Consider the following 27415-nt stretch of genomic DNA (forward strand, 5'->3'; position numbering starts at 1 on the left):
ATATGTGCACGCCCTCCAAGCCGGGAGGACGCAAGATTCCCCGCAGACAGACTCCGCGACAGTGACGGACAGAAATTGTCACGTCACAGCATATAAAAATAATGATTATCTTAAATATTTAACTTTAGCAGTAATTAACGTTTTTGTTTCAAATATTTTGAATAGAAGTGATTTCGTTACATATCTTTTTATTATTCCAACCCAAGTAATGACAATTTTAATATTCTGTATCAAAAATTATTACTCCTAGAAAAAACTATTGTACCAAATTAAAAATTAAAATTCAAATGATACCAAGATATATATTATAAGATATATACAAAAATAAAACTTAATATCTTTGTTACTTAACTCTAATAATATGTATCTCATTCATATAAAAAATTAATTAGCGATTTAGTAGTGCTATAATTTTTTAAATCACTTGTGAAATTGATGTGTTAAAGATTTTTAAAGTACGCACCGTGAAGAAAAATAAAATGGTTAATTAAAAACACAATGTTTAGATTATTTATTATTAAAGATCTTACATAATGTATAACAACATATGCAATGCATTAGTTTGTATAATATGCTATGCAAGAAGCGTTATTGTTCTTACATATATAGATTATTGCGATGAATATTACTAAGGCCTCGGTGGTCTAATAGCTTAGGATATTCATACGAAATACAAGAGTTCAAGTCCCGGTCGAGATAATATTTTTCGCAATAAATTTATTTAAAGTTTTTCAGCGCATTAACACCTTATAAGATTGAGAATTTGCTTGTCAATTTAATTTAACTTGTGATATTATTGCAGTAGTTTTGCATTTAAATCTGGATAAAGTCTGGAAAAATTTCGGCGCGCAATTTGAATAACTACAAAAATATGATATATATGCATGTATACATATATAGGATATAGCATATAATTCACTGTGAATTATTTAGGCATTTAGTAGATCTAGCTTTGACTAGGCTTGAATATGCTTATACTTAATATATGCTATATCATGCTTGGCTATCTGGGATGATATTTTGTGGAAACTGCAAGTGTGATTTTTTTATTAGTGATTATATATAAATGCTTATGTATATAACATGATTAATTAATCAAAATAGTTAGCGATATAATTACTATTTTTGAGAAATACTTTAAGTTTATTTGAACAAATTTTGTAATCTGTAAATAGATTGCAAAACTCTTAATAATTTTAAATATTCCAGAAATGATATTTAAATATACGTTTAATTGATACGTAAACAATATTCAAATTTATTACAAATTTATTACATCGACATAATAAATTCAAATATTATTTAAGTATCAATTAAGTATATATTTAAATATCATTTTTGTAGTACTAGAAATGGCAACCTTTGATGATATTTCAAAAAGATTGCTGATTCTTTCTATGACATTTCATCAAGATTTCATATGCAAAAATCGCGGACATTTTGCTATTTCAGAACTGTCTCAGAAATGTTGCAAATATATTTCGCATTTTTATAAAATATTTCACTTTTCACTTTTAAAATATTTCTGAGATATTTCTGAAAACTTTCATATGCTTTCGAAAACTGCTGTATGGGTAATATTATTCAAACATTGGAGACAAGGAGATACTGATTGCTTTGTATGGAAAGGCTATAAATCAAGGAATTCAAGCGAATAATCGTCTCTATATTTGCAGGAAAATCCTGAAAATAAAAAAACTATTCCGAACAATCCCATTAAATTTTCCATACAAAATTATTATATTGGTGACTCCCCCAGCGCGCCTAGGGGTTGTAAGTGGAATTAGCATAAATCAGATAGCGAAAGACAAATAACTTTATCTGTAACAGTCCATCAAAATTAGTAAATAATGTGTTGCAATAATGGTCGCAAAAATGTGTTATTACTTTTTGTTATGTGTAATGGTTCTGTTCATGTTATATGAAATCTCCAAATATTTGTGCACTTAAAATGAGATAGATATACATTTGGCATTGAAAAGAGAGAAAGCGAAGATGCTGAGTGCAAAAAGTGCAAGCTACGTAAAGCCAATGTATAAAACTTACAGTAATCCGAAAGTGCATTTTCATTACTTCCCCAAGGAGCCTAATTTAAAAAAAAAAGTGAGAAATTGTTTTAAAAATGGGCAAATCAACTTTGCAATACATGCGCGTTTGTTCAAAGCATTTTAAGACTACTTTTCAGAAAGCAAATTTAAAAAATTAGTAATAAAAACTGTCTGTTACACATCTGCTGATATTCAGACATCAATATTTACACATCTGCTGATATTCTTTTAAAATATTTTTATTTGAATAGTAATATACGAAAATATCTTCGCATGTTCTTCCAAGTTGTTATATTACTTTCCATAGGCTGCTTTTTAAACTTCTAATTGATTTTAATTTAGAGTTAAAGAGGCACAAGTTGTTTCCAACGTCTGTACCTTTTCAAAATATTCCACGCACGCACGCACGCACAGCAGTTTTGAAACTAAAATGACATCACCTAAAAAACGCCAAATAAAAGCTAGATTATATCAAGCTAAATTGTGGGCTAAAAAGCAAAGGTTTGTATTCATTTACTTATCTTACAAGGAACTTGCAGCCATACATCGATATTGTAAGTTTTTTTTAATTGATAAAGTATTTTCTAAAATGTATCCCTGTTGCTTCATAAGTAAGTGTAACAATCGAATTCAGAAATACAGACTCACTAATGTCAGTGCCTATTTAAACTTTTTTCATAATTCAAAAAGTTCTTATTAAAAAAGTATTTGTATTCATTATTTTAAAAACATCTCGATATCGATTACAAAAATATAATTAAGCAATAAAAAAATGGGAATTTATAATTACGAAATTTTAAATAATCTTGATCTGACCTAAGAACATTTTTTTAAAGTCAGCCAAGGTTATCATCTTTTTTTTCTCTAAGATGCTATAATAAATCATTAGTCATAAATCAAAAGTTAAAAACTGGAAATTGACCAATTACAGTTACGTTAATTTTTAACTTCTAATTTATGATTAATGGTTTATTGTAGAAGGTCCATGATAGCTAAGCAATTTTTATTTGAAACATTTTTGTCTTAAACTTAAGAATTTTCGGGATTTTCGAGATATTCTAATGAATAGTGCACTATGGCTATCTTTTTATTATCTTTTTTCCAATGGAAATGACATCCACTATTTGAAACTTCTTCACCGTCCCGCATGGATTTTACAAAGCCTTCTGTTGCTTTTACTGCATTTATTATGGATATTTTAAAAATAAATGTAAAAAGTCGTTCAACTTGATATAAAATAATTTACCGCTTTAGTTTACTATTTTACGCTAATTCCACATCAACACTAAGAGCGCTCAGGAAATCTTTGCATCGCCAGTATTATATAATTACATGATTGTATGATATACAATGTATAATTTATTTATACTTGTATTATTATGTAATTGTATAATCATATAACTCTCTATACGATCTGATAAAAAAATAAGCAAACTTTTCAAAATATTCGGCAACAGAACGTCCTAGCAACGTGCGATTTGCAGCACTACAATCGTTATAATCTTCTGAATAACTGGCTTTTTTAAAATTGTTTACATCTCGTTTACTTTTAAAGTTATTGCTATTTGAATGCAATGTGTTTTAGTGTTTATGGCAATTTTCGCCTCGAACTGAATTTTTATTTTGAGAACTGATTTTAATTTTGAGGAAAGAAAAAGTCGCAGAAAACAAGAGAAGAAAAATCATCTGATTTTTGGCACAAAACTTGCAAATTGACAAGACTAAGTGGGCAGGCGCATTGTCATGATGAAGAAATCATGAGTTGTCTTGCCACAACTGTGATTTCTTTTTGCGAATTTTTTCGCGCAATCTTTTCAAAATGTCATCGTAGTACTGACGGTTGATTGTTTGACCTTGAGGTAAAAATTGCAAAAATTCATCTCGAGGCGAAAATCATCACAAACACTAAAACACGTTGCACTCAAAGCAATAACTCTGAATCTAAATAAGATGTAAACAATTTTAAAAAAGTTACTCGGTCAGTTACTCGGAAGATTATAATGATTATAGTGCTGTAAACCGCACGTCGCTAGGACGCTGCGTTGCCGAGTTCAAAAAATTCGTTTATTTTTTTATCAGATCGTATAATACATAATTTTATCATGCATTATAATATTATACATTAGTTTATTATGACATCTTATATTAATTTTTAAAGCATTCAAAATATTAATAAATTTATTCAACAAAATTGTCTATTTTACTTACCTTTTTTATATTTACCATGATCTTGCAGCATCAAATTGATATTTTAAGTATTTTTTGCATCACACAAGATATATTTCTTGATTTCACCTTGTATACTTCCGATTCCATATTTTGACATCTGTCATAATCGCTTATCAATAATTATTGAATTTAGAGGCCTTTCCTCCGATCTTGATAAAATTAATCTCATTCGATGCGTTCTTGCATAAAATAAACGAATCTGGCAAAAAAAATATCGCTCTGTCCTATGAACCAAGATATTAATTATTAAAATTGACAAATATTCGCGTTAGGAAATGTCACATCAGTGATATAGAGGGACATAAGACTATACAAGTGAAAATTATTTGTTTTGATTACACAAATTTTCGGTTTTAAAAACAAATTTTCTGCTTTAAAAAATTTCTTTATTTAAAAAGAAATGGTAATTATTTAAAATATGGTTCCCCCTTAGAATCTAAATAAAAATGTACTCATTCAACGCGTTTTCACTTAAAACGAAAGATTTTGACAAAAAAACGCGGCAGTCGGTGAATCGAGTTATTAAGCTTTAAAATTCGAGATTTTAGAGGTTAAGATAAGTTCCGACTCGATACAACTCTATGTGTTTTGCTTTAATTACACAAATTCACTGCTTTAAAAATTCTGTTTTAAACACACAAATTCTTTGCATTAGTTGTGAATTTGTTTTTAAATTAGTGAATTAGTATCTTTAAAACAATGAATTTGTGTTTTTAAAATAAAAAATTTATATTTTTATAAAGCAGAGAACTTGTGTTTTTAAAGCACAAAATTTGTATTTTTAAAGTGAAGAATTTATGTTTTTAAAACAAAGAACTTATTTTTAAAGCAGAGAATTTATATTTATAAAACAGAGGGTTTGTGCAACCCTCTATACCATTGATATGACAAATTTCCTAATTTGAATCTGTTGACTTTAACAATTAATCTCAGTTCACAAAAGAGAGCGACATTTTTTTTTTTACAGATTTGTTCATTTCATATAAAAATACGAGTAAGTTTAATTTCATTAATTTTTGAGGTGCAAGGGGATAAACTGAATATTTAACGGTAATTATTTAGAAGAACTGCCTCACCTCCAATTTCAATAAAATTAAGTCCATTTGACAGAAACATTAATTATTGAATAAAAGTTGAAAAATTTAATTATGTGATCGTCCAAAAATTAGTTTCGATCTGTCATTGTCAGTGCTACCTGAGGACAATTACAAATCTATTTCAGAAAACGATAAGAGACTCGCCTGCCCCTGGTGTCGGATCCGTCACTGATATTATTAGGTGGCTGATTCTGTCCTGCTGATTCCATTTCGACCGATCTCAGCCTCTGGACGCGTGACCGGCGGGCGGCGCTCAGTAAAAATTCTATGCAGCTATTCTGTACAGCTAACTATCACACCGCGTTGTACGATGTCATACGATATATTCGCAACGAATTCATGAGTCATATCATCACACACTCACAATGGAGAGTTTAACCGAGGAAGAAGACGACACTCTTGCCGAATTGGCGATTTTCGTCGGACACAACACAAACAAAACTCACAACTCGGCAACTCTTGTCCTCACAGCTCGCACGATCCGTGCGATGATCTTGCTCAGGCTGCGTTCGGAAATACACCCAAGTAAAGTTGCCCCCATGGTTGCGTTCCAAACTTCAACTCTGGGTGCTTTCCAATTGCAATATCCCTAGACACTTTCGTGCACACTGCGACACAAATTGCATTCCAATTGCCCATTAAGCTGGAAACACAATAAAAAGCACAGGCAATAGGAACAGGAAATAAGAGATTTCAACTTATCAGAAACCATGAATAATAGAATGAACGTTTTCTGATAGATTGAAATCTTTTTTCTCCCTGTTCCTAGTGCTTTTCATTGTGTTTCCAGCCTTATCGTCGACATAACACTACATATTTATACTCAGCCATGGACTGTGTAGCATGTTTTTGAGTGATAATTACATGTTACTAACTGCGACAGTTATAAATTATAAAAGATTGGAGAAATTATAAAAGATTGAATGGCCGGCACTTTTAATTTTTTTTATTTAATACAAACGGAGAAAGCTACATTTAATCTAACTCTATCCGAAACAGATCTCAACCCGAAATTAGCACTGAATTCAAACAAAGTGTTTGTAAAAATGTATATAATAGATACATAAACTTAGTAATTATTTAGAATACCCCTCCCCCATCTCAAATCTTAATAAAAATACACTTATTCGACGTGTTTTCACTCAAAACAAGAATCTGCCAAAAAAACGCGGCAGTCGGCCTCATAAATCGAGTTATTAAACGTTAAAATTGGAGACTTTAGAGATTAAGATATCTGTCATCCCGATTCGATACAACTCTATGCATACGTTCTGAATTAATTACACAAATTTACTACTTTAAAAACACAAATTCATTGCTTTAAAAACACAAATGCACTGTTTTAAAAACATAAATTCACTGCTTTAAAAATACAAATTCACTGCTTTAAAAATACAAATTCTCTGCTTCATAAACACAATTCACTGCTAATACAAAGAATTTGTGTGCTTAAGGTAACATTCCATGCATTTTTTGTCGTACGACGAATTTTTCAAGTGTGTCAATTGGCTGCACGACAGAGAGGATCTCGAACCTCTTTGTTCTATAGCCAATCGACAGACTTGAAAAAATTGTCGTGCGACAAAAAACGGATGCATGTATCCAGCGAGAATGGATTAAAATGGATTGAAACTTTTTTCTATCTGAATGCGTATTTTAAATAGCAAATACTTTTTTTTATTTAATTGGATTCAATTGGATTAAATTAGATTCAATTGGATGCAATTAGATTGAAAAACTGCATTTCTTATTCAAAATTTTAAATTGAACAGTATTCAAAATGTATTGTTGTGTTTGTGCGTGTGTACAGAAAAAACTAATATTATTTTTAGATTGAAAGACATAGAGATTTGCTCCATACAATTTCTATAAATGAATAAAAATGCTTTCAAGATTGAAAAGCATTCATTTTAACATTCGCGAATCAATATTTCTGAAAATTTAAATCTATTTCAATTCATTTTAATTCATTCTCATTTGCTAGGTAATATTGGCCTAAAGTAATGAATTTTTGTTAATAAAGCAGTGAATTTGTGTTTTTAAAGCAATGAATTTGTGTTTTTAAAGCAGTAAATGTAGTTTTAAAGCAGTGAATTTGTGTAATTCATGCAGAACATCGCGCCATATTGAATTGGATGACAGATATCTTAACTTTTAAAGTTAAGAGTATTTCCAACTTTAATGCTTATTAACCTTAGAGTATATATACTGGAAGAGGAATTGCCTATGCCGCCTATAGATCAAAAGTGTCCAAAACCTGTGCGAGAAAGAAAGATATAAATTCCTAATCGTTTTCTATGCGCATGCGTGATGCATGCATTGAACTGAGCTTTAACATATTGTACAATAAAATTCTGATGTGAGTTGTGGCCTTGCCAACAGTTTATCTGAATATAAAGTTTGTTTATCTGAATATAAATTTTGCATTTTATTTTAAAAAATGCCCTGCGTTTATTGTGTTTTGTGCGGCAATCGTAATAAATCGGTTTATTATTGGGTCATCTAAAAAGTATCCGCGGTTTTTTGTCACTAGATGTGTGTTGATGTCATATATCTAGTGACAAAGTACCGCGGATACTTTTTAGATGACCCAATATTATGCGCAAGTATAAATGTAATATTTTGTGTCTATTTGTATTATGTAATGAAATGTAGCTCAGCAAACGAGAATGAATTAAAATGCATTAAATTTTTTTTAATGCGTACCTTAAATCCATGAAAATGGGTTTAATGGATTGAAATGGATTGGATTCGAGCTGACACTACTTTAATATTCAGAAAAAAAACATTCATATTTAAGGGTTACAAATTTTATTCCTAAGCCATTTATTATAATTATACCTGAAATTAACTATTTCAAATTGATATTAAAATGCACCCTTAGTTTAGGAGGATATTCGAACCTGAGATCTCTGAATTATGTATCTTCTACGTTATCCGCCACATCACTTCTTCAATTGATAAATATGTTATTCATTCTATTTCAATTACAACCAACTAAATTAGAAACGAAATTATATAAATATAATAAAAATATCATCATTTAACAGATATTTTAACGTTTATGAATCCATATTTTTGAAAATCCATTTTAATTTATTTCAATCCATTCTCGTTTGCTGGGAGGTTAAATTTTGTACTAAAAAATACGTACAATAATTTCTTGTCACTTATAAATTTAATTATTTTTGTTATTAACAGATTTTCAAAAGAAGAGGATATTTGCAAGCAGTCCAGCAAAGGAGAATTGATTGAAATGGATTAAAATGGATTCAGATTTTCAAAAATACGGATTCATAAATGTTAATATGAATCCTTTTCAATCCTGAATGCATTTTTATTCATTTATAGAAATTGCATAGAGCATATCTTTATGTCTTTCAATCTAAAAATAATATTAGCATTTTCTGTGCAACGTGAATACTACTCAATTCAATATTCTGAATATGAAATGCAGTTTTTCGATCTAATTGAATGAAACAAAATTTTATTCCATAAATGCTACTTTAATTATTCAAAATTATAAGTAATTTTTCGTTTTAATCCAATTAAGTTCAAAAAAGTTGTAATGTAAAAATAATTGAACTATGTTCTTTTGTTTCTCTCTGATTAGAAGTAAAATGTATGATCGATGTAAACACTTACAAACCAAGTCGAGCACAGCCCGAATATTAGGCTAATCGGCGCATGACATCGGCCAAGCGAGATTAGATTATCCGACACTTACCTAATGTTGTCTCATAGTAATGCAAATTATTTATATTTTATTATATCTGTTAAATTATGATATTTTTATTATTTTTATATAATTTTGTGCACTAGTTTAGCTGGTTGTAATTGAAGTAGAGAATGAACACATTTACCAATTGAAGAAGTGGTATAACGGATAACGTAGAAGACTCAGATCCAGAGATTCTAGGTTCGAATCCCTGGTGCATTTTTAAATATTTGAAGTAGTTAATTTCAGTTTGACGTAATAAATTTCAAGTATAATTATTATACATGTCTTAGGAATAAAATTTGTAACCCTTAAATATGAATGTTTTTTTTTTCCAAATAAACTAGTGTCAGCTCGGATCCAATCCATTTCAATTCATTCAATCCATTTTCATGGATTTAAAGTACACATTAAAAAAATTTTAATCCATTTTAATCCATTCTTATTTACTGGGAGTGGTTAGCTTTTTACGGAATAAACAAACACGTTTTAACACCGCCACTAAACTATATGCTAATCATTTTCGAGAAGAAGATATGATAAAGAATGATAAGCTTTCATATATAAAACCTGTGCCATTCATTTATGGAAAGGAAAAGAAAAGATCTCTACAGTTTGGTTCTTTTAATAATGAAATCTATTCTAAGAAAAAAAGGAATATGTTGCTACTGATAGTGTAAATGTTGATTGCAATATATTAATAAAAGGTAATAATGATTAATTACTGATATAAAGATTGGAATGTCTAGAATCCATTCTTCCTGGGCATTCCAAGAATGGATCTGGACACAGAGAAAACCCGCGAAACGTATAATTTTTATATAGAAAGCATCGTGGAAGCCTCTGAATATTAATTACTGATTTTATATTTGTTTGGGACAAATCACATATTTTATAGAAAAAGTAATTACATAATTGACGATTAATGACCTTCTAGATATTTCTGTGACAGTTAATGAATGTATACCGCAGAGTATTGAAAATGCTCAGTTAAACTGTCAAACATCTTCGGAAGCTGAACATCAACCTTGGTATCATTGAAATATCAGATTTAACTGCAAAAGCTAACACATTGTTAAAAGTAGTAAATGATGGTCTATTTACATCATCAAGAAATGAAGACGTTTATTGTTCAATTTTTCAAACACCTACAAAGGTTATCCAGGAACCTCCTTATATTGGTGATATTACAGCACAACATCTAAGTACACCGAGAAAAGCGCAAAGAATAAAGATAGCAAAAGATATTATCGCATGACAACGAAGAAAAATAAAATCTCTGCAGCAATGTCATAATAGATTAGTTACTCGCATCACGACATTAAAAAGTTTAGTAAAACATTTGAAACAGAAGAATTTACTTACAGAAGTAGCTGAACATTTAAAGATAAATGAGTCTAATTTAAAAACTTTGCTATTAATGAATACTTCAGATCTACCAAAAAATCTGTGCTCCAATGAAAAAATACTGCAAAATTACAACAGTCTTCCAATAGAACAAAGTGTTTTATCAAATTAAAGATGCTACTCACACGAGCAATATCTTTAAAACTCAGTTTCACAACTCATAGTTAATTCTTAATCGAGATTCAACTTATTTTTCATCTCTTTCCAATTCTAATATTATAGAAAGAGGAAACACTTTTCTTATATTTTTTTAAGATTTTTCAAGGTTTATTATAATAATATTATATAATATTATTATATAATAGCTAAGTAATAATAAATGATAGTTAATAATTTGTATACAATAAATTTGTATAATAAATAAAGATATATAATAATATGTCGTTATATAATAACTAAATAAGTAATAGTAAATAATTAGAATAATAAATTTGTATAATAAATTTTGTATAATAAATTATAATTATGTATGAATTATGAAAATATTGGGTATGGGAAAAAGTTTATGGCGATTTTTTAGTAAAATTCAAGTGTTTTTCTTAGAGTATTAAAATAAATTTATTTAAATCAAATATGCATTATTTTCAATAATATTTTGCCATTTTTGAAACAGAGCTATAATCCCATCGCGATAGAACTTCTGTGGTTTCTAGTCGAAAAACTGCTTCAAGTGATTTTCACAGGCCTCTTTTGAAGCCAGCTTTACCATGAAGAGAGTTCTGCAGAGACCTAAACAAATGATAGTCTGAGGGTACTATGTCAGGACTATACGATGGATGCATTAAGACTTCCCAGCCAAGCTCTCGCAATTTTTGCCGAGTTATCAAAGATGTGTGTGGTCGAGCGTTGATAGAAGACGACACCCCCTCCTATTGATTAATTCTGGCCGCTTCCTCTCAATTGCTTGTTGTAATCTTTCCAGTTGTTCACAGTAGAATTTTAAATTAATTGTTTAATCGGGCGACAACAGCTCATAGTGAACGATTTCCTTCCTTCTACACACATCACCTTCTTCGTCGTCAATCCAGGTTTTACGACTGCTTGTGCCTTCTCTCCTTCCTTTATCCACGATCTTTTGCGAGTTCGATTGTCGTACGTGATCCATTTTTCATCATCAGTTATCATTCTGTTTAGAAATGGCTCAATTTCATTCCATTTCAGTAGCGTATCGCAAATGTTAATTCAGTCCATCATGTTCTTAACACTCAACTCGTCAGGAACCCAAACATCGAGCTTCTTTTTGTCCAGCTTTGTGTAAATGATTTAAAACTGTTTTGTGGTCGATGCCTAGTTCCCTGGCAATCTCTACAGTGCTCACATGCTTATCACGCTCGACTTTTTCCATGATTTCATCGAAATTTTTCAATGATTGATTGATCGGAGCGAGGTTCATCTTTTACATCGAAATTTCCAATAAATAAGAAAACGAACGAACCATTTCCGTGCTGCTGATTTTGATAGAGACAGGAATAAAATTCAAGAATAAAAAAATTAACCTTGACTATCTTTTATCCTTTTTTAAGTTGAAATAGAGGTAATGAATGAGATTTTAAAACGGAAGAAAAGTTCGAAGAAAAAGTATATTCCAGAATTGAGATCATTCGTTCTTACTTTGAATTTTTACTCTTCTAAAGCCTATAATTATGTACGTAAAAAGATTCGAAATCTCCGAAATTTTGTTAGAAAAATCGCTAGAATTGATTCATGAAACTGGAGTTATACTGCATTCGTTAACTTTTGATGAAAATAGGCTTAATATCACCATATGCACTAATTTGGGTGCAAATTTTGATGTAGGAGAAATCTTTAAACTCTACATCCTTAATCCTATAACGGAAGAAAAAATGTTCTATTTTTTGGACCTTTGTCATGCTATAAAATTAGTCAGAAGTGTTTTGGAAGATAAATTAATTTTACGTTACAATGAAAACAAATTTATTGGACAAATATTTTATCTCTTCAAAATCTTCAAGAAACAGAAGGATTAAAAGCTGCTACTAAATTGACAAAAAACCATATTATGTATAAAAATAATATAATATTGGGTCATCTAAAAAGTATCCGCGGTTTTTTGTCACTAGATGGTGTTGATGGTCAACACATCCAGTGACAAAAAACTGCGGATACTTTTTAGATGACCCAATAAAATGAATGTCAAACTTGCAGCCCAAATACTTAGTGAAAGCGTCAGTACAACTAAAATTTGTAAATCAATTATATTCAAAACAATTTAATCTTCCAGAAGAGACAGTTTTATTTTGCTCAACGATGTTTGACGATGCATTCGATTTATTGAACGTTAGAATTAAATTTAATAAAAAAAAAGAAAATGAAAAATGGCTCTAAATATAATAAATGACAATTTTAATGAATTGAAGTTACACTGTTAATATAATTGAATATATAAAACAGTTGAGGACTTCTATAAAGTCAATTTTAGTAAGAAACACTGATGTTTTCGGTTTCATCATATGCTTGACAAATATGTTTAACCTATTCAATATTCTTAAAGAAAAAGAACTTACGTATTTATTAACGTACTTATAAACTGAATCAAGATCACCTCAAAACATTTTTCAGTGTGTTATGTAGCAAAAGAGGATTTAATGATAATCTTAGCGCAAAGCAATTCGAAACTAGCTACAAAAGACTACTTGTTAGACATGAAATTGAAGCTTTGGGTAAAAGTAATTGCCTTATTAATGATGTGCAGATTTTATACGTATTATCGGGAAAAAAAAGAAGTGATGGCTTGTTCACAGAAATGGATGTAGAATTATCTGCTGACACATTTGATCGCGATTATTTATCGAGATTATGTCAACTCAGTTCATATATTGATGAAGTAATGAAATATATTAATGGATTCGTCAGAAAGCTGTTAACAAATATTTGTTTGTGTAACTTTAATTACTGCAAACTCTACTAATTCAATACTAATTAATTTAAAAAAACAGAGGTAATTTAATTTTTCCTTCACAAGACGTCATTAAAATAACACAACATTTTGTGAAAGAATTATTAAAGCGAACTATAATATTGTTCGTAGAAATAATATTAAAGCAATTTTGACGATATAAATTTATCGACGATAGAAATTTGCGATTCAGTTTTTAATGACAGCAAAATAATGCAGCAAGATTTTTATTCGATAACCATAAAAGTGAACTCATTAAAAGTATTATTGAAATTTATCTAAATTTACGTTTGTTTCATGCCAAGTGTGCTACCAATGTGGGACAAAAAGAATAAGTTAAACATAAGTATAAAAAATTAATTCATTTTAAATATCAAAAATTTTATTAAACTTACTTTTTTATGTATGTATTATATATTTTATATGCACTATATATGTGTTATATATTTCAATTATGCGTATGTGTAAATACTTACTTTCTATACTATTGTATTGCAACAATATCATTTTAAATAGGTTATGTCAACTATTATTTATTGTAGCTGACATATTGGGTCATCTAAAAAGTATCCGCGGTACTTTGTCACTAGATGTGTGTTGATGGTCATATATCTAGTGACAAAGTACCGCGGATACTTTTTAGATGACCCAATATATGCTCTAATGCAACATTTTGCGGTTACAGGTTTTGAGCCGGCATGTCCTCTCTCAGGTTTCTTTCTATTAAACATTCTCGTTATTTTCGATAAATTTGGAATCAGGCCTAATACCAGATTCGAGATAATTAACAAAGTTAAGAATTTCGGAGTAATTCATTTAATTTGTACCCGAAATTCGGAGCACGGTTACGTTGAAAAGAACACATCGTTTAGTAACGCCGGATCTACAATAGATTTTTAAGCCTTAAGCCATAAGGAATGGACGAATCACAATCAATTATTCTCCTCGCATTCGACTGTAGTTGGTCACTTTCTTATGACTTAAGGCCTAAAACACTTATTGTAGATCCAGACTAATGGAAATTTCGGCGTAGAAGATTCAGGAACACATCGGTTGAATTAGTTGTTTTGAAAGTGTAACGTCTAGTGAATAAATAGACTGAAGTTAAACTGAATATACGTTTCTTTTAACCTAAAAATATTCTCTGTGCTGTACAGTCTGCAATTGATCCAAAAAAAATTTAATAGTAATTATTTTACAACGGTGCTCGGAATTAATTGCCTATTTCAGGCAGATTTCTGAGACCCCCACTATCACTCGAGATTCGGCGGCCGAGTCCACGTAACTCTGTGCCCCAGGAGCGTCGCGATACAAAAAGTATGCTGGGAGCATATCTTCTGGCAAATATTATTAAAATATTTTCTTTCCTACATGATTTTTATTTTAATATTTAAATTTTTTATTATTAACATATTATGTATATATTCTACAATAATATAATAAGCAATAATATAATAAGCAATTATTATAATACTGTAATTACGTCGTAATTACAGTATTATAATAATTGCTTACTATATTATTGTATCTAAAGACCCTAAAGGAGAGTAGGTTTGTTTGCATCGTATCCAAATTAATCCAGAGAGCATTTGAATTACAGGTAAAATGGCGGTTGGAGCAGTTGGATTCATGTGCTCCACCATTTAGTGATACGAACGGATTTAGAACATGTCATCTAACCTAGGCGTCTATCATGGAACAAAATCGGAATAGATATCGATTGGAATTATTCAATTATTCCCTAGATTTTTATCTATTTCTGGGGAAAACAGAATAATATTGTGAACGGAATCCATTCCTATTTTGTTCCATGATAGGTGCTCTAATCCGTGAGGTCACTCGAGCGGGTCGGACTCCGTGTTGTTAGACAGGGTTTTTGGCTCATACGCGTAAATGCTTCAGTAATGTACGCTACTAGTAAACAGAAGTTCATTAGTCACCAATGCGTTAAAAATTTTTTGAAAATTGTAATATATTTTTTATATTTTACATATATATTGTATTTGTATATTTAAGTCGGCCTAATACAAAATATGTACAACTTTAGGATCTATATAAATATCTTTTAATAATGAAGTTAAGTGATCTAAAATGTAAAAAATAATATTGTATTCAGCGTAAAATGTTACTATGTATGTTATAATTTAATTTCAACTCGTTTGAATTTATCTTTGTGATAAATTCTATTAATTTATTATTGTTATCAATTGGATCAATCAATTTTTTTTTATATTTTTAATATGTTTAATCATTTGTAAATATTGAATAAAATTTGATTTAGCACATCTGATGAGTTGCATGTACATAATATTTTATTTTTTTGATGATAAATAGCCAATTATCCCTTAAAAATATTCTCGTCTAGTCATGAAGATTGGAATTCCTTAATCATGTGTTTCTTAATTGTTCCTTTTCGACATCTATTTCTCCTGCATTAGCTACGCCATTGTGTTCGCTGTATCACGTATGCACCGAAAACCTGGCCCGTCTACCGTCGGATGTTCCTCGTTTTGTTTCGGATGTTTTATGTTAAGGTAGTTGGCCCAGTAATTGTAACATTAACCAAAATGCTTGATTTTGCAAATTTATATTTTTTACAATAAGATAGGAAACAAGACCGTTTATATTAAATAACATTACAATCCGAAGCGCCACTACGGTCTAAGTATTAAGATGTTGAACTAATATATATATTATTCAAACGAATGAATTAATTTCAGAAATAATAATTACGTGTCGATATGGTTGTCGACATTAACGCAATTAATCTGAAATGTAATAATCCCCCCAAAATTTCCCAAATTAATCTTAAAAAACTGTAATAAACTTATTGCGAAAAAATATTGCCTCGGCCGGGAGTCGAACCCGGATCTCTTGCATTCCGTGCGAGCGTCCTGAGCCTTTAGACTACCGAGACCTTAGCAATAATTTTTCGCAATAACCGATATGTATCGAGAGTAACGCATTATTTCAGCGCGCGTTTATAAACAATAAGATAGGAAACAAGACCGTTTATATTAAATAACATTACAATCCGAAGCGCCACTACGGTCTAAGTATTAAGATGTTGAACTAATATATATATTATTCAAACGAATGAATTAATTTCAGAAATAATAATTACGTGTCGATATGGTTGTCGACATTAACGCAATTAATCTGAAATGTAATAATCCCCCCAAAATTCCCCAAATTAATCTTAAAAAACTGTAATAAACTTATTGCGAAAAAATATTGTCTCGGCCGGGAGTCGAACCCGGATCTCTTGCATTCCGTGCGAGCGTCCTGAGCCTTTAGACTACCGAGACCTTAGCAATAATTTTTCGCAATAACCGATATGTATCGAGAGTAACGCATTATTTCAGCGCGCGTTTATAAACAATAAGATAGGAAACAAGACCGTTTATATTAAATAACACTACAATCCGAATATATCGGTTATTGCGAAAAATTATTGCTAAGGTCTCGGTAGTCTAAAGGCTCAGGACGCTCGCACGGAATGCAAGAGATCCGGGTTCGACTCCCGGCCGAGGCAATATTTTTTCGCAATAAGTTTATTACAGTTTTTTAAGATTAATTTGGGGAATTTTGGGGGGATTATTACATTTCAGATTAATTGCGTTAATGTCGACAACCATATCGACACGTAATTATTATTTCTGAAATTAATTCATTCGTTTGAATAATATATATATTAGTTCAACATCTTAATACTTAGACCGTAGTGGCGCTTCGGATTGTAATGTTATTTTATATTTTTTAGATTAAAAAATGAGTGACTGTTATTTTAGGTTATTTTAAATCAATTTTTTGTGACGAATAAAAACGTCATTCTAAAATTCTTATACCTACTGCTGTTGTTAAGAAAATCCTTCTTAAAAATTAGAAGGCGCAAATGTATGAGTTGTCGCCATGCCGCCATAACGGTTTGCCCAATAATCGTCATGGGTATGTCCCACAAATCGCTATACGTGTTTAACTATCGTATACGAATGATGGAATGATTTAGACACATAAATTAATATATATATATGTATATATATATATAATTATATATTTTATAATTTTTTATAAAATATAATATATATATGTATACACACATATATATATATATATATATATATTATATAATATAATATAAAATATATATATTTTTATACAATCAATCAATCCCTATTCGAGCAAACACTGAGCAAATAATTTATTCAAATAAACATATCAACTCAGCAAACGAGAAAGATTAAAATGAATTGAAATTTTGTCTATCCGAATGCGTATTTAAAAAAAAAATAGCGAATAATTTTTTTTGGATTTAATTGGATTCAATTAGATTCAATTAGATTCAATTGGAAGCAATTGGATTGAAAAACTGCATTTCCTAATCAAAATTTTGAATCGAACAGTAGTTCACAATGCACAGAAAAAGCTATATAATATTATTTTTAAATTGAAAGGCATAGAGATATGCTCCATGCAATTCCTATAAATAAATAAAAATGCATTCAGGATTGAAAAGCATTTATTTTAACATTCGCGAATCAATATTTCTGAAAATCTGAATCCATTTCAATTCATTTCAATCCATTCTCGTTTACTGACAAATACGCAAAAGTTTCGATCCTGAAACTATCTTTGGATGACAATAAAAATCAATACGTGGTCAAATTTAAAAATGGACAAATTTCTTAACGGCATACACCACAACACAAGATGTTCACAGCTAATATTTTATATTTTAAACATATAATAATTAAATAGATAGACATTTTGACCTTAAATTAGGAAATCTTCAGTAGGGGAGACCGAGGTCAGTTGAATATAGGGGTAAGTAGAATAATCGAGGCTACATTAAAAACACGCGAGACATGCGTAAACGTGTCTGAGCACGCAGCTAAGTCGACTGCCGCTAAGTCTGCTGTAATATTTTGTTGCGAACACATCTATGATAGAAGTTATGCTACAATTCTAAAAAAATCATACACCTAAGTAAATATTTTTATTCTTAAAGTTTTTGTTTTACTATCGTATATGATCGTCTGAGATATTTGATTTCTATTTAGATAGTAAGTGTAGTTCTTACTTAATAAAGTCCAACAGATTTTTTTTTGTTTATATGTCTCTGTTATCGTATATTATTAATGTTTTTAAAAAATGAACGGATGGGAATAGTAGATTAACAGCATGAAACTGTATGGCTCATTTAGTGACGACTCTTACAATACCTACTCAAAATTTTATTCCTTTAAAAAGATTTTCCTCAGTAGTAAATGTTATAAGTTTAGTTCCCTCATGTCCAATCTCGAAAACTAAGCTTATTCGTGTTTTTGCACGAACTGAATAAATTTAAAAAGAAGTATTGTTTGCCCTGCGAAGCGAATGTTCGTGTTTAAAATATATTTTTATAAAAGTTTTATTATATAATTTATTATATAATATAAGTTTTATTATAAGTTTTAATATGGAGCTAAAGATGTAGCTTAAAATACATTAATCTTTATTTTAATAATCTTAGTCGAATGATCCCGGGGCTAGTTGAATCAGATGGAATGCATTAGAAAAATGTATTTTTTTCATATTAGTTATCAGTTTCCCCTTATTATTAAAATATCATTATATAGTCAAATATATGTAGTAACTGGTGTAGAATTCATTTTTTCAATAAGTCTCTTAATTTTGTCTGTAAAAATTCGAAACTGAAAAATGAGTCTATTAGCACCGGTTACACTACATCTTCAGTATTACAACTATCTTCTCGTTTAAGGTTTACTTTGAAAAGATAACTGGTTGTGAACGTTATCATATTGGATTATTCTTACGAGTTATAACGCGGGACGTCTAACTCTTTGTTGCGTTGATGCGATAATATATTATATGCGTGAATCTGAATAAACAATTGTGTAATACTGAAGATGACCTAATTTAAGATCGAAACGTCTATTTATCTAATTGTTGTATAAAATAAATATGTTAAAATATTAGCTGTGAACTTGTGTTGTAATGTATGCCGTTAAGAAATTTGTTTGTTTTATCTTTAGATGATTACATATTGTCAATAATTTTGGAGCATTAGAATCCAAATCAGGATCGAAACGTTTACGTATTTGATATATTTATTTGAATAAATTATTTGCAAATTGTCATCCAATGTTTGCTCGAATAGGCATTGATTGATTGTATGGATTTATCTCAACTACAGAACATACACTAAGAGAAGCGCAAGATCCGTGTTAAACCATGGACACAAATACGAATGCAACGCTCTAAGTAGGTTGGCCCTTGTACTACATAAGGCTGGGTTCGATTTGGACGCTCACGTTCTTTAAACGATTATAATCGTCATATATATATATGTTAGGTTATAAAATCCACTTAACGAAATAATGCAAGGGAGCAAAGGGAGTGGAATATTTAAAAATAAAAAACTAATGAGAATAGAGTAAAAAGTAAAAATATTTATTATAATCATATGAGACAACATTCTTAGTCTTTAATATCACAAGAAATACAGGGTGGGCCATCTATTGGTACGTTTTTGAATTTCGTCGTATGGCAACACCGAACGAGCTACAGACCCGAAATTTTGACAGTTTATTAGTCATACCGTCCGCGGCACGAAACAACATGTTTTCTCTTGAAGAGCGTTTTGAAATTTTAAAAACTTATTTTCAAAGTCAGTGCTGTGTCGCCGAAACTGTACGAATTTTGAAAAGAAATATGGGTCGTGATAGAGCACCCACCGAAGGAGCTATACGCAAATTGGTGAGGAAAGTTCGTGAGAAAGGGATGTTAGTGGATGACATTATATTACGACTGTTTTGAGTGAAATTGGCGCCGAGGTAGTCCAAAATGTCATTAATAATTGGGGTGACCGAATGGCATACTGTAAGGCCAGTAGAGGGAGCCACATGAACGAAATCGTTTTTCATTCTTGACGCGGATACTTTTAGCTTCACAACAAAAAAAAAAATTAATAAAAATTATCAATGTATGCTCATTTGATCGCATTTTTAAAAACGTACCAATAGATGGCCCACCCTGTATATAATCATATATATGAGACATTCTCAGTTTTTAATATATCACAAAAAAAACATCAATTCCTGCAACTAGGAAATTTTTTTTATAATATTGAAAAGAAGTAACGTTGCTAAAATATTTTACGAAAGCTCGAAAATCAAATGCAATATTGACCAACAAAAATTAAAAAAAAAACTTAAAATTAATCAAAACAATTTGTTTTTAAAAGAGGAATGATTTTTTTACATAATATGGTTTCCAAGTTCCTTTCAGTCTTTTCCGTCCTTAATCTAAATATATTATTCCTCTTAATTTATACTTAAATAAACTTTGGTATATAAAAATACTAAATAATGTCATCACAAATTATTATACACAGCCGGAGACCAAATACAATTAATTAACAATTACTAAAATTAAAAATAAAAATTTAATTTAAAAAATTTAATTGAAAATAAAACCATTTCACTTAATGAAAACAAAAAATGAGCAAAAATAAAAAAATTTTGGTCTCACGTTTCATGTTATTTGTACTATAATACTATAAATACAAAAATAAAATTATAAAAATTTCGCGAAAGAAAATATTTTAAAATCAAATCGTAATAGGAAGTCTTTGGAATAAAAAAATTAAGTAAAAGTGAAAGAAATACTAAAATATGAATAAATGATTAAATTGATTTAAATCATTTGACTTTTTTATAATGGCCTGAAGTTAGTTCCCCTGATTCCTTTTTATTTTTGACATATTTAAAAATTAAAAAGGACACTTTTCGACGATCATATTATCACATCGATGTATGTCGCAGAATTCGCTATTGTAATTATTAAAAAATATTTCTTTGAAGTTTGATTCTAATTTCAATTTGTGTCCATTTTCGTTTAAAAAATGATATAATCTATTATAAATATTTTCTATTAACGTCAAGACCTGATTATTTGGATAGATTAATGCATCTTTTTCAGAATATTCCTTAAAAATTGTGCAAATGATGTTGTTTTTATTGCGAAGAAAACAATTCGACAACGTAAACAATTTTCATCAGGAATCCTAAAATTCTTTACAAGATAACCTGAAACATAAGAAAGCGCTTGGGATGCATCAACATTCAATTCTTCGAAAGTTACGCATTCAAGAGTACACATGTCGATATTCTGAAAGCGATTCACTTTCTTCGTTTTGAATCCTATCTTTTTAAAAATTCTCGAAAATTGTCTAAATTTTCGCACTTGTCGTCTTCACAATTCGAATTCGAAATTGGAACGGACAAATTATTTAAAACAATAGTTTTTAAGGTTGCTATAAATTGATGACAGGTGAGGTTTGTATTTGAGATTCCATGCTGACGTATTTGATAAAATAAGTTTTCTAAGGGGTCTTGGTTTAAATTTCGTAAATTCAGATATTTCAAGCTTAGAGCTTTCGGTTGATGCCACAAATACATCACTGATCTTATTGTTATTATTCATCCTTTCACGAAATGATATTGATTTGCGACATCCTCTTCTGATGTTAATTGTAATAATTTCCATTTAGTCATTTCTGAGAATAATTTACTCCACAATTCAAAGTGAGGTGAGTCTTCTTGTAAATCAAAATCTATACTTTTTTTCATCTTCTGGTTTTAATTTCCAGCCATTTAAGGAATCAAAAAGATCATCTATTAATTGCGCAAATTCTGTCGTTTGTAACGATTCAACAGAAAATAATCCATTGACGTTAGATATACTAAAAGATTGAATTGCAGCAGCAACAGATCGACTTAATTGACGCGCTGCAACTTTTACTCTCATTTTTATAAAAGAAATGAAATTAAAATCATTTTTATTTAATTTGTAAAGTTGCTTAAATGAAAAATTTTGTTCAACATTAAAAGCATTTTGAAATTTAGCTACTTTATTTTCAGAAAATCTTATTTTACATCAGAGCAAAACATTACGAGTACATTTTAATAAATGTGGGACATCATAAATTACTACTACGATTTCCTGGTTAACTACAAATGTATAGCTAATTGAGTCAACCTTATTTTCTGCATATAATTCGGATAGAGCTCTTCTCTGAGTGAAACCTTGGTCGCAAACAGTTGCTTTCACTTTAATGCCAATCTTCTAAAGTTGCGAAATAATAATAATTGTTCTAGATTTTAGGTTGCTGTAAAAAATTGTATCAGTCGTGAAGTAATAAGCAATTGCTTCCAAGATCTTTTCAAACCACGAATTATAAAAACGGGCGCGTGATTAGCAGTTTTAGAAGTTCGACCCAACTCACCTAAGTCTTCATAACCAGTCATCTGTTCTTTATGTGCTTCGTAGGGATAACTTTTACTTAAGAATATTTCGAATACTAAAGTGCAATATCGATCCAATTCGTCCATTTCATCGCTTTTTATTTTTAATTGCTAAAAGGAGTTCATTTACTCCGGTGTCAAAAGGAACTTTTGATAAAACTTGTTTTAGCGGATTGATGGCAATTGAAAGTATATGGACAAATATTTATAGAAGCGAGGACTCTGTTTATACATTGACAAAGCGAAAGTTTTATCCTCTTCTGTCCATTTTCTACTAACAAGAGTGCGATTTGCATTTCGTAATTGTGAACTGATAAAATTTGTTGTAACGCTATTGAGTTTATTATTAATGCATTCAAAAACATTATCATCATACATCGATTTCAATTTTGTCAAAGCATTTCTTTTGTCATTAAGTTGTTTTTTTACTTTACACAATTGAGCAGTAACCTTGCGATGAATTTTATACATGGCCCTTTTTCGCGGTGACATAGATTTTAAAGCTGTTCCTATCTCTTTTAAAATTCTGTTTTTTTATGGGGATTAAAGATCCATCATGTTCTAAATCATTAAAATTATAATTTTCAACATTATCATTTATATCTTTACAAATATATAGATCAGAATTATTTTTATTTGTTGAATTTATTGAGCAATTTCTAGAGTGACTATTAGGAAATTCAATAGGAGTTACTTCATAAATCTTGTCACTATTTACGGAAGTAGAGGTATCACACAAGAGAACATTTCGCAATTTCAGAAGATTCGTTACAAATTACAGATTCTGATACAGCGCGAACGCGAGATACAGATTATTAAAGCCATCTATTGGAAAAATAATGGATTTCTTTTTATTACACCTAATATAATAAAAATTAATTCAGTAAAGTTTGAAGAACAAACCTGAACATTAATCGATGTAAAAATAGAACCTTTTTTTTGCCAATAGGCAAATTCCTAATGAAAAACATGCGTAAACCATTTTGAATGCCATTCTCGTTGTATTTGTAAGTATGATACTTAAATGCAGATTGTTACATTATCGTGCATAATTCATGGATAATAGATGAATGTGTGATGACCTAAAAAATATATTTCTGTTCGATTATATTCGAAAAATTATCAATAAGAATATGAATGAAGTCCTTAACAAAAAAAGAAGAGACTTAATCTGTCCTATAATTGCTCAGTAACTCAATCTTACAATATTCTCTTGATCTTTGATGATTTAAAATCATGTAATATCGATTTCTGTTTAACTTTGGAATTCAATCCTTTGCTCTTCCTTCTTCGCAATTCTTTCTTTACTTGAAATAACAGAAAAAATACGTGATATACATAGCTGGCAAAACATTAAACAAAATTAAATCTAAAGAGCATTTAAGAGTTAATCGCAATAAGATTTAAATATAAAAAATAACGGAAGAAACATGTGATATACTTAGCTAGCAAACTTCTAGTGTCTCATTTCGGTTTGAGATGCGCGCGCACATTTTACTCCGTTTTTAGTTGGCTATGTCTGTGTTTCCAGTTTCAAGATCTAACTTTCCCTATGATCTCAACTGAGTTATAATACTTAAGAGGATGCTGGAGCGATGACAAAACTTCATCAAAGTCAATATTATAGGTTTTCATTTTCAATGTATAAGATACTTACGCCCTCTGAGTTAATATGATCATGCAGGAAATTTGATCGATTCATTATCGATATTTTTTTCCGTTTCCTACATTACCATTTCAACAGGGACGAAAACATGTATTAGGTTCGGTTCCATAAATGTAAGATTTATTTTATTTTGGAAAATTGTCCAATTTTAAAATTGAAAAAAAAATAAACCGGAATTGAAGTTAATCTTATATTTGTAGAATCGAACCTTAGAAATACAATTGTATTATGTACACATGCAATGTAGGCCGCGTTCCAATATATACCAATACTAAAAATCTGTAATATACATAAAATACAGATTTTTAACTATTAGTTATATTGATACGAAGCCGTAGTAGCACTTTTTCCTTACGTCCAATACTATTTTAGGTTGCAATAATATATTATCAATAAATGAATACGACATTGCACTACATAATGTAACTCTTTTTGCTCTGTCTAATAAAAAGAGATAGACACTTACAGTACTTATATTACTAACATGTCGACTTATATATCTAATATAGAAAATTGTATGTATATTATACTATAAGAACACACACATATATGCACACATTATATAAACAAATAAAAGTTACTCATGTTGAAATAATCATGCAGATATTATCTATTTATATGCAATATTAGAATTTTATGTACATACATTGTATAACGTGTGTATTCACATCGCACAAATATAACATTTATAACGTATAAAAAGAGGAGCATAAAAAACCACCGCACAAGTTATAGTTTGTGACATTTAATTATCATTACATTAATAAAAACATTAGACGTTTCGGCCACAATCTGGCCATTCTCAGTAAATTCACAATATTCTTAAAACGCAGAGTTACATATAGCTGACGTTAAATTCAACCATCATATGATATAATTATGTATAAACGTGTTCTTTCATATGTGAAAGTGCCCCGTACAATAATGTTACACCACTAATTGACATATCACGAAAAGTGTAGAACGAGAATTTCCAGATTATAATTTAACAAATTAACGTATCATTAATATCTTCTAATTGAAATGTGTGAGAATAGAATCGTTACTTGTTTTACAGCAAAAAAATAATGATGAATCTTAAGTACATCCTTTGCACAGATGGAAATTTGTCGTGACATTGTGTGTTATTATTTGTCATATCATATATGTGGCCACTACTTATATGTATAACTCAAAAGTTTAGAAAGTTCTAGAATTATTTATTAAGTGTGAGAGAGATCTTTCTTAAGAAGAGGCAGATAAACATCAGGTAAACCTTCAGTGTCACTTTGCTTATTGATATTTAGCCTTTATATATTTGGCCTTTAATGTATATCATTTCAGAAATTCTTCTTTTCATTAATGATTGTTCTGTGTCTAAAATTCTTATGTTATCCCAATCCAATTCATGCATCTCATTCAACTGGTGATGTGAAACCACTGACATCTCAAAAGTGGATCTTCTTATGTCAGCCTTATGTTCTTTTATCCGAGTTTTTAATTTCCTTTTTGTTTGATCTACATAAGAAGATTCACAATTTAAACAATTTATTTTGTAGACTACTCCACGATGGTCCTCTTTAAACAAAGGATCTTTTCCAGTTTTTATAAATATATTCATTTTATTCATGGGTTTATAAGCGATATTAAAGCCATGAATATATGAAAGTTTTTTTAAATTTTTCAGATACTTTGCTTAAATATGGTATTGTGAAAAACTTTTTCTTTGAATTAGAATTAGAGTCACTTTCGTTATTATTGTCCTCACGATTTTGATCTAAATTAGTTCTACTTTCCAAAGTTTTTATACTATTTTTTATTGTTGAAAATATGAATTTAAGAGGATAATCATTCATTAAAAGAGTGTGAATTAAATCAGAGATGTTCTTTTCTTGAAATTTTGGATGGGATTAAAGCAAAATTCTATCTAATTGCCCGATGATTACGCCCCTTTTATGTACTAATGGATGATTCGAAAAATAATTTAAATATCTCCCAGAATTAGTAGGTTTTTTGTAAATATCGAAGATGATTCTTCCTTCTTGTCTCATTAATTTTATGTCTAAAAAATTTATGCCGTTTTCATCGCCAAAGTCAACAGTGAATCTAAGCCTTTCATGATATGAGTTAAACAATTCCAGAACCCCCTCAACCTTGTCTTTATGCAATAAAGGAAATTAAAAACTCGGATAAAAGAACATAAGACTGACATAAGAAGACCCACTTCTGAGATGTCAGTGGTTTCACGTCACCAGTTGAATGAGATGCATGAATTGAATTGGAATAACATAAGAATTTTAGACACAGAACAATCATTAATGAAAAGAAGAATTTCTGAAATGATATACATTAAAGGCCAAATAAGTGATATCAATAAGCAAAGTGACACTGAAGGTTTACCTGATGTTTATCTGCCTCTTCTTAAGAAAGATCTCTCTCACACTTAATAAATAATTCTAGAACTTTCTAAACTTTTGAGTTATACATATAAGTAGTGGCCACATATATGACATGACAAATAATAACACACAATGTCACGACAAATGTTCATCTGTGCAAAGGATGTACTTAAGATTCATCATTATTTTTTTGCTGTAAAACAAGTAACAATTCTATTCTCACACATTTCGATTAGAAGATATTAATGATACGTTAATTTGTTAAATTATAATCTGGAAATTCTCGTTCTACACTTTTCATGATATGTCAATTAGTGGTGTAACATTATTGTACGGGACACTTTCACATATGTATGAAAGAACACGTTTATACATAATTATATCATATGATGGTTGAATTTAACGTCATATGTAACTCTGCGTTTTAAGAATATTGTGAATTTACTGAGAATGGTCAGATTGTGGCCGAAATGTCTAATGTTTTTATTAAATGATAATTAAATATCACAAACTATAACTTGTGCGGTGATTTTTTATGCTCTTCTTTTCATACGTTTCGAATTATAAACCATGTTCGTTTTTATGATGTATAACATTTATAATTCTAACATTGTTGTAACATATATAAAAAAACATTATTAGTGAAT

General features: G+C 29.7%; 2 protein-coding genes and 1 pseudogene across 5 annotated transcripts in view; 1 reads left to right on the top strand and 2 right to left on the bottom strand.

The window, feature by feature from the left end:
• kel (kelch protein) overlaps positions 1-5911 on the bottom strand; it is an 89976-nt gene extending 84065 nt beyond the window's left edge. For 2 of the 4 annotated variants that reach the window (XM_011070992.2, XM_087407277.1), the window contains exon 1: positions 5519-5909. In XM_011070992.2, the coding sequence (XP_011069294.1) occupies positions 5519-5583 (65 nt within the window). In that variant the 5' untranslated portion in view covers positions 5584-5909. Of the gene's footprint in view, positions 1-4256; positions 4375-5518 lie in introns of all 4 variants that reach the window. The other 2 variants (XM_087407276.1, XM_011070990.2) reach the window with 2 other exon arrangements.
• Positions 5912-10183: 4272 nt separating this feature from the next.
• LOC147909539 (uncharacterized) lies at positions 10184-12771 on the top strand. Its single transcript, XM_087406819.1, has 3 exons — positions 10184-10248; positions 10359-10594; positions 12023-12771. The coding sequence occupies exons 1-3, from the start codon at positions 10184-10186 to the stop codon at positions 12205-12207; spliced, it is 486 nt and encodes a 161-aa protein (XP_087262945.1). The 3' UTR covers positions 12208-12771.
• Positions 12772-22486: 9715 nt separating this feature from the next.
• On the bottom strand, positions 22487-23255 carry LOC147909540 (uncharacterized; annotated as a pseudogene).
• Between the last annotated feature and the right edge of the window lie 4160 nt (positions 23256-27415).

Source organism: Acromyrmex echinatior, chromosome 6 (genome assembly GCF_024713525.1).
Source record: "Acromyrmex echinatior isolate Ae372 chromosome 6, ASM2471352v2, whole genome shotgun sequence".
Lineage (NCBI taxonomy): Eukaryota > Metazoa > Arthropoda > Insecta > Hymenoptera > Formicidae > Acromyrmex > Acromyrmex echinatior.

Coding starts and splice junctions, on each gene's coding strand:
- LOC147909539 (XM_087406819.1), top strand. CDS start 10,184: ATGGTCTATTTACATCATCAAGAAATGAAGACGTTTATTGTTCAATTT. Junction 10,249..10,358: donor TTTTTCAAACACCTACAAAG/GTTATCCAGGAA, acceptor ATGACAACGAAG/AAAAATAAAATCTCTGCAGC. Junction 10,595..12,022: donor CAGTCTTCCAATAGAACAAA/GTGTTTTATCAA, acceptor TCCTTTTTTAAG/TTGAAATAGAGGTAATGAAT.